At 30.6% G+C, this 12,228-nt stretch overlaps 2 protein-coding genes across 8 annotated transcripts; both read left to right on the top strand.

Annotated features, from left to right (window-relative positions):
* The first annotated feature begins 42 nt into the window (after window positions 1-42).
* On the top strand, window positions 43-5,528 carry LOC129293803 (transcription factor bHLH120-like). 7 transcript variants are annotated; one of them, XM_054931913.1, is made up of 8 exons: window positions 43-330; window positions 744-825; window positions 941-1,088; window positions 1,225-1,295; window positions 2,126-2,202; window positions 4,357-4,761; window positions 4,901-5,251; window positions 5,359-5,528. In XM_054931913.1, exons 6-8 carry the CDS (start codon window positions 4,600-4,602, stop codon window positions 5,425-5,427), a joined length of 582 nt encoding a protein of 193 aa, XP_054787888.1. In that variant the 5' UTR covers window positions 43-330; window positions 744-825; window positions 941-1,088; window positions 1,225-1,295; window positions 2,126-2,202; window positions 4,357-4,599; the 3' UTR covers window positions 5,428-5,528. The 7 variants fall into 7 exon arrangements, 3 of the variants coding, with proteins under 3 accessions (XP_054787888.1, XP_054787887.1, XP_054787889.1); XM_054931912.1 differs by having other exon boundaries at window positions 744-1,088; XM_054931914.1 differs by having other exon boundaries at window positions 744-1,088; window positions 5,343-5,528.
* A 5,269-nt stretch (window positions 5,529-10,797) lies between these two features.
* Window positions 10,798-12,228, top strand: LOC129292108 (transcription factor bHLH36-like). Its single transcript, XM_054929627.1, has 4 exons — window positions 10,798-11,183; window positions 11,283-11,579; window positions 11,693-11,775; window positions 11,912-12,228. The coding sequence occupies exons 1-4, from the start codon at window positions 10,848-10,850 to the stop codon at window positions 11,940-11,942; spliced, it is 747 nt and encodes a 248-aa protein (XP_054785602.1). The 5' UTR covers window positions 10,798-10,847; the 3' UTR covers window positions 11,943-12,228.

The following is a 12,228-nucleotide window of genomic DNA, read 5'->3' as shown; positions in this document are numbered from 1 at the left end:
CGCATGTTGGGGGATGCGGAAGATCTTGGTTATAGCCGCCTTTTGTCCCATTATGGGCCTAACCCTAACGATCATTATTTCTCTCTTTGCTCTCCACTGATCATCAAAGATTAATTTGGTTTTGCTTTCCTAACAACCCAATCATGATGAAGTGATCTTTCAGACTCGATCGGTTAACCCTAATCTTAATGATATAATTCCCATCTGTAACCAACCAAATTCCCCAAAGATCGATCTTATGTTTCACAACAAACAGACAAGGAGTCGGCGGCATAACCCACCTGGTCTGCAAGAAGATAACGACGATGTTCAAAAGAAGCTGATCCGAAGGTACACAGAAAGACAGAGGAGGCAAGAAATGGCGGATCTTTCTGCTTCTCTCAGATCCTTGCTCCCTCTCGATTACATCAAGGCATTCTTTTTCTTAAGTTGTACTTAGAAGCTCATCTTTCTTAGCCAAGAAAATAGCACCGTAAAAATAGTTGTTTTATCAATTAGGATTACATATGTTATTAGGAAAAAGGAAAAAAGAAAGAATTGAACAATTAAGAAGCCATGATTTGTAGCCCACCCTGGATCATGTATGTTAGGGTTGAATTCTCTTCTATATATATTATCTTGTTCCATTTAGAATTTTAGTTAATTCATCCCCTAAAAGTAATTAAAGCATGATTCATAAGGATATCATGCATTGCTGCTGATTTATCATATCGTATTGAAGATGATGGGCTTGATTTGATTAGGGGAGGCGATCGATATCAGATCACTTAAATGAGGCTGCCAAATACATCAAACAACTACAAAATAGGATCGAGGAACTGAGTGGTAAGGGGAACAAGCTAAGGATGATGTACAGCATGAATGTTGATAACCCTGAGATTTCAACCTTAACCAAAGCCACAACTGACCCACCAACGAATGTTATTACTGTTACTCGAAGTTTGGCTGGGGTTGAGGTTGTTTTCGGCACAGCTCAAATGTTTCCTCTATCAAAACTGCTGGATTTACTATTCAAAGAGGGCTTAAGAGTTCTTAATTGTGTTTGCACAAAAGTAGAAGGAAGGCAGATCTACATCATCCACACTGAGGTGCGTAATATTTTACTTTTCTGTGTATGTTTCTTCAGAGAAAATTAAGGATACTATGATCTGGTGTACTGAAGAATTTTTGCTTCCAAAACTTATCATATTATTCTTTTGCTTAATTTCTAGCATTAATTTGCAGGTTTCTGATCTAATTGGGATCGAACCCTCTGCATTAATTACAAAGGAAACTAGCAGAATCAATTCCTTCAAGTAATAACTCTTCTTTCTAAGTGTTAAAATTTTCCTTCATCTTCTGTATCTTTGAACTGAGGAGCAGAGAAAACATAATCAAGAAGGTTAAATTTGTGAGCAAAGGCATTAGTCTAGTTTTGTGACTAGTTTGCCTTCCATCAGTTGAAAACATGAAGTTCTAGGTTATAGGGATTATATTCTATATAGTCTGGATATGTAGCTATAAAATGAATTAACGATTTTCTTGCAAGTTAAAACAAATTAAAAAAGGAAGTAACAGAGAGTTATAGGTTTGGCCGTTTGGAGTGTAAATAGCTAGTTCATGCATTTATACATCCATGAATAATTGAATATGTCATAATCGATCAACAAAGAAGTTAACAAATACTGATTGACTGGCGAATGAAGCACATTATATATGATTATAGAAGAGTATATCATCATCATGCCACTTGGGGCTGACCTGCTTTCCTTTCCCTTGTTAAGGCTTTGCCTTCCTTTGTATTGGAAAAAATATAGCCTAATGGTTTTGGCGCCAAAACAAATAATAATATAGCGTAATCTCATTGATATAAGACTGAAAAACAGAAAACTAACTACTTAACAAACTCCCTAACAGAATAAACTAATTTTCCTTAAGTATTCCTCATCTGAAAAGATGTGGGATTATTCAAAGCATTTTTGGGCACTAGCTTCTGTTATATTTATGTGTTTAACAATTAAAAAACCCCAAATATAATATGAATTAATAGTCTATTTGTTATGATGTTATCATATCATAGCTCGTTCTCGTTCATATATAAGAAGAGTTGAAGAGATAAAGTAAAATGCATAATTCAATGGTGCAGGATACGGAAACTAGTTTCAGCTTGAAGACTCATCGAAGATATAAAGGTGCTGAATCTTCAAGGTTTCTCCATTTATGGTATTGTCTCGCAAAACTTAAATATTTTTTTACTTGACAAATAAATTTTAGTTTGTTATTTAATGAAAAAGAATGTATATGCTTGAATATTTCTTTTTCTATATTTTTTACTTTAATAAATTCTATAGTTCATTTAGTTAAAAAAATGAGAAATTTTACTATTCACGTCAACATGATTTAGTATATTTTATTATATTATATTGCCTAATATAACATAGTATATCTTCTCAAAATATGTGAAATTTATACTTTTTAAAAGGTCTTCCACTCTTCCTAGTGTGAGCTACAGCACTAAAACCTCTTTATTAATGTCGCTTCCGTGTTGCTTTAATTTATCAATTTTATCATAAGTAATTAATATTAACAATGCATACGATGTCCCAAATTTTCATATTTATGCAAGAAAAAGTACATGCAACATTTTATATTATGATACGAAATTGATTTACGATGTTTCAATCGATTTCACCAAGGTTGGTCAATGCTGACGAAATTTAATGAGCATAATTTTGACAAGTTATATGTGATGAATTGATTGATAAATAATTATTGTGATTAACTAGCTCGGCAGCTCAATTATGTCTCTCTAGTTCATTGCTTAACACTGAAACATTTGAGCAAGGTTCAAAATGCTGGCAGACCAAAATAAAAAATAAAAAATTATTCTGATTAATGTGATTTAAATAAGTTAATTTTTAAAAGAAATAATGTAACTAACTTTTAATTCTTTAAATTTGTCTTGTTTGTTGATTTGATCCATTAAATTCGATTTTCATCGATTTAAGTTTACCTTGATTTTTTATTTGGTTCTTAGAGTATTATTTAAAAAGAAAGTAATACTATTGAAGTAATGTGACATATAGTCATGTAACTGTGTAATTTACCTTTTTTGAGCCTTTTCTTATATATGTATATATATATATATATATATTCATATATATATATATAATTATCCTATAGTATTACAATTAAACAAGTACGATGTCTTATTTTTTGACAAAAAAGGGAAAATCAAATTAAATATTAGTATCCCAATATCAACGGTTGTTAGTTAAATTTTTTGGTTTTAAAATTTGATATACTATTAAATAATCAAGATTCCAATAGTTCTCTCAGTCTTTGTTTTGTATACACAACTTAAATAACTTTTGTTTTTTGAGCCACACAAGACTTAAATATATAAGACCATGTAAAAGACATCAAGCCTTTTCTATTTGATTCAAGTATTATCATATTTAATGCAATCATATTTCAAACATGTTAATAAAAGAATATCGATAAACAATAAAATAATACCTGAAACCAATAAAGAAAAGTATTATCATGTTTTAAACGAGATATCTCTCAATGTTTTATATCAAAGTATACAATGTATATTCAATAAACATGAGAAAATTTACTTTATAAAAAACTCAATTAATCGATATCATCAACACAAATATGAACGCTCCCCAATCATAACTAGAGTGATCGACGATTAGCAACAGCCGAGGTAGATGATGCCCTTCTGTATCATACTCTAGTCCTCTCTATTATTGTCCAGGGCATGGAGGATAGGTTGGGGGAAATGGCAACTAAAACCAAACCCTTAAAAAGGTTTAATTGATGAGGACTCACAAGTAGTTGTTTAATTTAAGTTTTGAAAAACATTTAAGCATTTAGAATTTAAATTTTATCAAATTTAATAAAGTTTTTTTAAAAGAAAAAAATTGATAATGATTTTACTATTTTAAAAACAATTACAATCACCATTTTAAGACCTAGGGCTTCCAAGTGTGATTTTTTCCAGAAGTTATGGTTTGGAATGGGTAACTTCAGGCGGGCCCAGCCCTGCCGACAAATGGGGTCCACCAAAAAGTGAACGTGCATAATTGCAACTTTAACATTTTCCACTCTTCCAACATTTTGTTCCTAACAACATATTCATTCCCATGTTGTTACCGTTAGCCTCTCTCGATATCTTTCTCTCTCCACGCCTTCTCGTGAAAAACAGATCCTATAACATCTTTCTCTGGTCCACCTCTTCCCTATTTAGAGCTCTCTTCTATTCTTTTATACTCTGTTTGATACATATATATATATATGCTATAAAAGTTTGTTAAGCTCTAATAATTAACCTTATTCTAAATATTTTATTGTTATTTTCTACTGCAGCAAAAGAAGTACGGAAGAGGAAAAAAAGAGAAATTGTATGCTATATAGAAAGGGAAGGGACTAGGCAAAAACTCGAAGACTAAGATTGGAGTCTTTGTTCAATGCTTTCCTTTCCACCAAAACAAGGAGTCTTCCATTTTATATACCCACTAATGTCCCAGAACAAGATATTGCAGACCATCGAGATCTGATTCTTGGCCACCAAATCACTTGAAGGGAGTGATCCTGCCACAACCTACCACAATGAGCAGAGGGAAGAAGCATCATATTACACTGCCTTCTTCCGACAATAATCATGATGATGAGAAGAAGATCATTCGTAGGGAAACTGAAAGGAACAGAAGGCTGCAAATGACCTCCCTTTGTGAATCACTCCGATCTCTGCTGCCTTTTGAGCTCATCAAGGTGTTTTAATTTGAACTTTCTATTTTCTTCCTCCAGATTTACGTTTAGTTAATTTTATGTTCTTCTGTCAATTCATAAATGGTCACAAGAAAGCCGAACTATGTGGGCTGATTTAGGTTTTTCCTTGATCTGGTTACAGGGAAAGCGTTCAGTGTCCGATCACATAGGAGAGGCTGCGAGTTATATCAAAGAGTTGAAGGAGAAAACCCGAGAACTCGAAATTAAGAGAGATATGCTCAAACAAAATGCTAATCCAAGTTTGCTTGGCGGTGCTGGAATAGATGAAAGCTCAAGCCATTCAAATGCTGTCAAATGTGTAAGCATTTCGCCTTTTCCGGGTGGCGTCGAAATTTCTGCAGACAGTGGCTTGGAGGAAAACAGTTTTCCACTGTCATTCTTGGTGGAAATATTGATGCAAGAAGGATGTAATGTTGTAAGCTGTGTGTCCACCCAAGTGAATGGGAGGCTATACCACTCCATTAAGTCTGAGGTACTAACAAATAAGCAATTTTTGACTAGGGTAGGGTTTCTTGGCCAGACATTTAATTAAAGTAAAAATTAAAAATTCAATGAATTTCTAGATCAATTCTTGAACAGGTGGATAACTTGGAAAGCCTTGATATAGCTGGGCTGGAACAGAAACTGAATGATGCAATCTTGTGGTGAAGGTGTAAGTTGGAGTGATATGGATTTGCTTTGAGAGTGCTTTTTCTGCTTTGTGAGCACGATCGATCTGCATATGTAATATAATTCTGGATTGTTAGCTAGTTCGGACTAGATGTTTGTTATTGTTAACTCGTAAATTTTGGATTTATTTGTATATAGTGTGTCAAATTCACAGCAGTGGTTAGCACTGTGTATTAATATCTTGGGGGAAATGCAAATTTGTACTCCTTTCAATTATGAGAAACTTGTAAATACTCTTCTAAGTTAGAAAAATTGACAAAAATGCCCCAAGTTTTCACATGTTTGTAATTAAATTCATTTACCCAATTCTTGATATAATTGAGTTGGCAGAGCAATTTTATGTCAGATTTCACTTATAACTTGGTTTAAGATGGAAGTCGTTGAAGCTATTGTTCAAATGGAAAGGAGTGACATTTAAAAAAAGAAAGAAACTCCAGGTTCTGTTTCTAAGACAAGAAGAGTGTTGTACGACAAAGTCATAGGTGAAATATTTAGTAAAAATCAACTGTTTTCTTAAAAAGTAAGGGCAAATGAATTTAATTGCAAATAAATGAAAGAGGGAGTATTTAATTATTGGTTTTTATGACCAGCTGGGAGCAGCATTGTATTTGAAGATGAGTTATAAACTGAGGGGAATATGTATTTCTTAGTTGTTATAACTTAGCTCAGAGTTCTTGCAAATGAAAATGGATTGTAGTAGGAGGTATTTCTATTTTTCCTACTTAGTGTTGTGTGTGAGAGAGAGAGAGAGAGAGAGAGAGACGAAATATAGATGCTGATTGCAATTTAATTTGCTGGAATGTTCTGTGCTGTCATCTCACTCAGCAGTTAAATTAATTTGGGGAGTCCTAACTCATCAACTTGCTGAAGTAGTATATACATGCACACATCACTAAAAGCATGGTTTTGCATTTTGGTGTAAATAAAAGATCGGGAAGTGAGTACTCCACCTCACTGCCATATCACCGCCACATCATTTGTTACTATCATGTTAAATATTATATCTTCAATTGTGCTTTGGCTAAGTTTGAACTTGCAACCTCATACTCCCTAGTGTGTTTGTGTCTACCTTGTTGTTAGTTGAATTGAAAAGAATCTTCAATATTAATTGATAAATTAAATATATAATACTTAACCAAATACATATTAATAAATATATTATGTAAATTATTATTAAATATAGTATTTAAATTTACTTATTTTTTAACATTATATTTATTTATTAGTATGAAAAAATTAATTTATATATAATAATTATTTCTATTATATTTTTTTAAAAAAATTTTGATAATAAATTTAATATTAAATTGAAAAATATTTTATTATCATTATATATTATATTATAATTTGTATCTATATAATATATAATATTTTAAATTTTTATTTCTGAATTATTTTATTTTATTTTATTTTTAAATAAGAATAATTAAGTATAAAATTTAAATTATTATTAATAATATACAAATAATTTAAAATAATAAATTATTTTAAATTATAATTTTTAAATTATTTATTTACAGCATAATAATAAATTATTAAATAAATTATATGTAAATATATTATAAATAATAAAATTAAATTAAAAATAATTTGTGATAGAATTAGTGATGGAATTATGACAGAAAGCTTTATAACGAAATTTTCCATCACAAATTCTGTCACTAAATCAAAATAAGATATCCTGATCATTAGTAACAGAATTTTGTTTTGATAAATCATTTTTGATGAATTAACGACAGAACAATAATAAAATTTTAATAATAGAACAGTCTATCGCTAAATTAGCGATGAATTACGGTCGCTAATTTGCTTTTTTTTGTAGTGAGTGTATTGGTTGTCATGCTTTTGGAACTAATCAACACGCCATGATAATAACTTGCTTGGACATATGAAAGAACTGAAACATTTTCAATTTCTTGGATTGTAATTCATGAAGAACCAAAGTAAATTCTTGATACATACATGATTAGCCATAATTAATTTATCATACCGATGGCTTGCAGTAGGCAGGGGCACTGATGATATATTGGTTACCTGCAGGAAATAATATATTACGCTTTTGAGTGAAACATATTGATGATGATTACTCTATGCCTAATGATTTCCTATGACACTTGTTACCCCTGGGCGCCAGTCAATGTTTTGATTCCAATTTTTTTGGTTGGGGATTATGATCCGGAGAGATTAATATTGCATTGTTTGAGCCAGATTTGCGTCTTGATTCATGCATGCTAGCTTGTGAATCTTGTGAATCAAGAGCCGGAAGGTCTTGGACAATTGTAATTAACATATATTAGTATGGCGGCAGAGAGTTGCTTGTAGATTATATATTTTATATATATGCTCCTTACTTTTGCCTGCGCACACTAAATTATTAAAATGACGCCTTTTTATTTCCTCAGTTTCTCGTTTCAGCTGATGTATCTGCACTTCTTGGGTAACACCGGTGACAAGAGTAACACACCATTTGAAGGACTTTTATTACATGAAAAACATAACTATTGATGCCTACATTTTATTCAAATTTTACTATAAATTTTTGTACTTTTTTTTAAAGTTTTAAGTTCTTATACTTTTATTTTTAAGTGTTTTAAGTTCTTATAAACCACTCATGAAGGGACCTATAGTAGTGAAAAATAAATGTGTAAGAGCCTATAATGCTGAAAAGAACTGCAAGGATTTATAGGAATACTTAAGCAAAGTACAAAGATTCAAAATTATGTATTTCCTTTATTATATTACAATTACAATTATGAAGAAAGATTCTGGTTCTAAGAAAAGAATTCAAAACTGATTTTCAAGTATTAATAAATATGAAAGTATATTATTGATAAACTTTTCATTCAATGTTCAAGTATTACTTCCCATAATATTTGCAAACATCTAATTTTTTACTTCGTTAAAGCATGGCTTGACATTATATATCATGGAATTCAATAACTATATATAATTACACACACTTGCAGAGTAAATTCTTTCTAAAACCTAATTAACTATTCTTAAATAGTACAAAATAGTTAGAAGCCGCCGCTCAATATATTGGTCGATTTCCAATTGTCACGTCTTGAAGCTCCTGGCTTTCCTTGAAAGCTGCCAATATTCATATACTATAAATCACATTTTGCAGATATTCAAACTCCCAAATTCATAGCAAATTTACAAAATTAGTGGTTGATGTCATATAATATTATAGAATTTGTCTATCAGAGCTATTCTATTCAATAAAATTATACCTTGTATACGCGCGCTCACATATCATTTGATTAATAATTAATGTTAATATATTTGAAAATGTTAAGAATTAAATTTGTAATACCTGTTCTCATCTTTTTTAAATTAATTTCTGATTCAAATTTGCTAATTATGGATGTCTAATAATTTTGAGAAGCTTTTGCTCTTCATCTCCCAAATCCTACCCTAGATGAGGATATTTTAATTATTGCCTTTGTTTCCATTATCTTGTCCCAAAATATGCCAAAAAAACAGGATTTTCTACAATATTTTTTAATATGGAAATTCAATTGTGAGTTGACATTAGAAAAAGAGAGAGGTGCCATACATAATATACAGTTTTAACTAAATAATATATATATATATATATATGTATATTAAAAGATCTAATAAACTCAAACAAGATTTTAAAATTTTGAGTTACAATATTACATTTTATTATCGATTTTATTCTATTATATTTCTAACATGGATGTTATCTTTTTAAAAAAATTAATTATTTGATCCTTATAGTTTTGACTCATTTATAATTCAATCTCTAAATTTTGAGTTTTATAATTTACTCCTTATATTTTTAATCATTCAAAATATTAGTTCCTATATTTTAAAAAATAAAACTGTAGAGATTAAAATTAAGGTAAAATTTATTATTAATATTTTAAATTACTAAACCCTTTCAACGTTTATAAAGAATATAAATATCAAAATTTTAAAATTTTTAATCTTTATAATTTTATTTTTTAAAATATAGAGATCAATATTTAAATAATTAAAATTATAGGAATTGAATTGCAAGAAATAAAATTCAGGAATTGAGTTACAATCGAATTAAAAACTATAAGGACTAAGTTACAATGAGTTCAAATTTGATGATTGAGTTATTATTAAGTTAAAACTATTTAAACTAAATGATTAGTTTTTCCAATCTTTTATTATTGATTCGCACGTGTTAACCACTATATATATTTAATACAAAATATAACCATGCTCAATGATTATGCCACTATTCATGACGCGCAGGCGAAATTACTAACCTTAAACAACAGGATCCTAATGATTTGAACCGCTGTATTAAATATTAGTGAGAAATCAAATTGGGAGACAGATGTTATAAAAGTCCAACTTTGATGGGAAAATGAATCCTTCACTTAAATTTTCCTCATTGTTTTGTCCAGATTCTTTCTCCATCAAGAAGCTTTAAAAATTAATATATAATACAGGCATGGTATAGTTGACCAATTATATACATACTGCCGCTATTGTTACAGTGGTAAACAACGTGTTTCACATAATATCCACATGTTTAGCACTTACCAGTAGAAAATAATAATAAAAACCAACAAAGGTCTTAATTAATAAGAATTTAATCTATAATTTATAAAATTATAAGTTTAATTCTTATTATCAATATAAAAACTTTGGTAGTACGCAATTTATAAATAAATTTGTAAATGTTTTTTGAATTTGAAGGCATATTTTTTAATTTTAGTGAGCTTTTAAAGCCCAACTCACCTAAACTATTTTATATATATAAAAAGAAACTAACAATAATGTAAAAGTCAAATTCACTAGAATTTGGCTTAAATTTGCATCATGATTCATAAGCTTCCCATAAATATAGAGTATAGCAAGTCACCAGGTATATAAAGTGAAAGTGGATTTAAATTTTGTTACTGATATGAAAAGTTTTGTTGATAGATAATATGTAAATGTATATTTTTATCAACCTTTGGGACCTAACTCACCAAACTTTATTATATATAAAATATAAAATAATCTTAATAATCAATCATCAAATATAAGTACATGGAAAGCTGTATGAATTTATTTGCAAGCTAAGTCATCATCTGTTAGTCTAAAAGAAGGAATACAATGGAAAGCATGCATTATATTTAATTTATATTTTCCAAATTCGATTATGCTGAATATAAGAAGATAACGGATTATAAAATAAGCTCATGGCGATTATCATCCATGCCCCACCGGAGCATTAGTTTAATAAAATAGACCAAAAAAGAAACAAATTAATCGTTTTGTTATATATGGGCAGGTCAGATCGGAGATATGGGTATATCCTAGCAAATATATATCAGACAAAAGAGAGGTCTTAAACCCTAGCTAGCAACAGCCATATAATTAATACCAGAATATCTTTGAAACCCCAAAATATGATGAAGCCGTTGCATCCAGTCGGCGATGAAGATTTGTTCTTTATGATTCCCTTTCAGAACCCTTCTCCTCTCTCAATACAAACGATCCCAGAAGACGACATCTTTCATGATCCTGCAGAAGTGAAGGCTTACGAAAGCTTTCCACCTAATTTTGGAAGTGAAGTTATACCAAAGGGGAGGGGCAAGCAGCAGCAAAATAAGGAATTTCCAGTTAAAACAGCTGAAGATGCTAACAAGAAGTGGATGCATAGAGAGACAGAAAGACAAAGACGACAAGAAATGGCCACGCTTTGCGCCTCCATCAGATTGGCTTTGCCTCTCGAATATATCAGGGTAATTTCTTGATCTATCTAATCTAATATTCATGAGCTTCTCTAATTTGATTGAATTTTCTCTGAATTTTAGTATATTGTCAATTGATGATATCATCAGGGAAAGCGATCAGCATCTGATCAAATTGATGGGGCTGTGAAATATATCAAACACCTAGAGAACAAGGTCAAGCAATTGATGGCAAAGAGAGATGAGTTGATGAAAAATGGAAATGGAATCTCTGTTATTATTCATCCTTACCAGGGTGGAGCTGAGATTAACTGCAGTTATAGATTCAGAGAGTACTTATTTACTCAGTCAACACTCTTGAGTATTTTGATTAAAGAAGGGCTTAATGTGGTGAGCTGCACTTCTATCAAAAGGGATGAGACGTTCATTCACACAATCCGATTAGAGGTACCGCATATTATATATGCATCAGCTTTTCGTATAAACTGAGCAAAAAAAGACTGTATTTATAAGTTATATAGTCAATTAGTCCTAAAAATTTGTTATAACTTTCCCTGAAGGTTTCTGATATTGGTGAGAGTACTACTGACCATTCTGAACTGCAAAGGAGGCTTACTGCAGCAATATTATCTACAGAACACAGGTAATCATCTTATTGGTTTGCCAAAAGGAATGCCTGATCGATATAATTCATTTGGTTCTCTCTTGATTGAAAATTAACGTATTGTCATTGGTCTGAATATGACTAATTGACTAATTGTAGCTAGATTCTTTTGCAGAGACACAGCATCTGAACCAGAAAACTGCTGATATACATGTTTTGTTGCGAAGAAGGTCACTGATATTGGACTTTACTAATTTGAGGCGGTAATTGTATATCCACGTGTAATAAAAAACATGGCTGAAGTATAGAGTGCGTTTGAATAAGGGGGGTAAGTTCCTTGGCAAGAATAGGCATTACATGTCTTCATTCACTGATATCTTTTCCATGCAAGTTAAAAGCCATGTTATTCTTATGTGAATTGGTCATGTATATAGCTAGCTACATTCTGAACATTTTGCATAGTTTTGTGCGTTAATTGAACTCTCACAGGGA

The sequence above is a fragment of the Prosopis cineraria genome, unplaced genomic scaffold (genome assembly GCF_029017545.1).
Source record: "Prosopis cineraria cultivar Desert tree isolate PC_DT_omini unplaced genomic scaffold, ASM2901754v1 PC14, whole genome shotgun sequence".
NCBI classification, from domain to species: Eukaryota; Viridiplantae; Streptophyta; class Magnoliopsida; order Fabales; family Fabaceae; genus Prosopis; species Prosopis cineraria.
The sequence above is the reverse complement of the archived record's forward strand: the minus strand, read 5'-3'. Positions and strand labels throughout refer to the sequence as shown.

What these genes read in the sequence shown, in the direction of transcription:
- LOC129292108 (XM_054929627.1), top strand. Translation starts at nt 10,848, where the DNA reads ATGATGAAGCCGTTGCATCCAGTCGGCGATGAAGATTTGTTCTTTATG. An exon ending in TGCCTCTCGAATATATCAGG is followed by an intron (nt 11,184 to 11,282) that starts GTAATTTCTTGA and finishes TGATATCATCAG; the next exon opens with GGAAAGCGATCAGCATCTGA. An exon ending in ATATTATCTACAGAACACAG is followed by an intron (nt 11,776 to 11,911) that starts GTAATCATCTTA and finishes ATTCTTTTGCAG; the next exon opens with AGACACAGCATCTGAACCAG.
- LOC129293803 (XM_054931913.1), top strand. Translation starts at nt 4,600, where the DNA reads ATGAGCAGAGGGAAGAAGCATCATATTACACTGCCTTCTTCCGACAAT. An exon ending in TGCCTTTTGAGCTCATCAAG is followed by an intron (nt 4,762 to 4,900) that starts GTGTTTTAATTT and finishes ATCTGGTTACAG; the next exon opens with GGAAAGCGTTCAGTGTCCGA. An exon ending in ACCACTCCATTAAGTCTGAG is followed by an intron (nt 5,252 to 5,358) that starts GTACTAACAAAT and finishes ATTCTTGAACAG; the next exon opens with GTGGATAACTTGGAAAGCCT.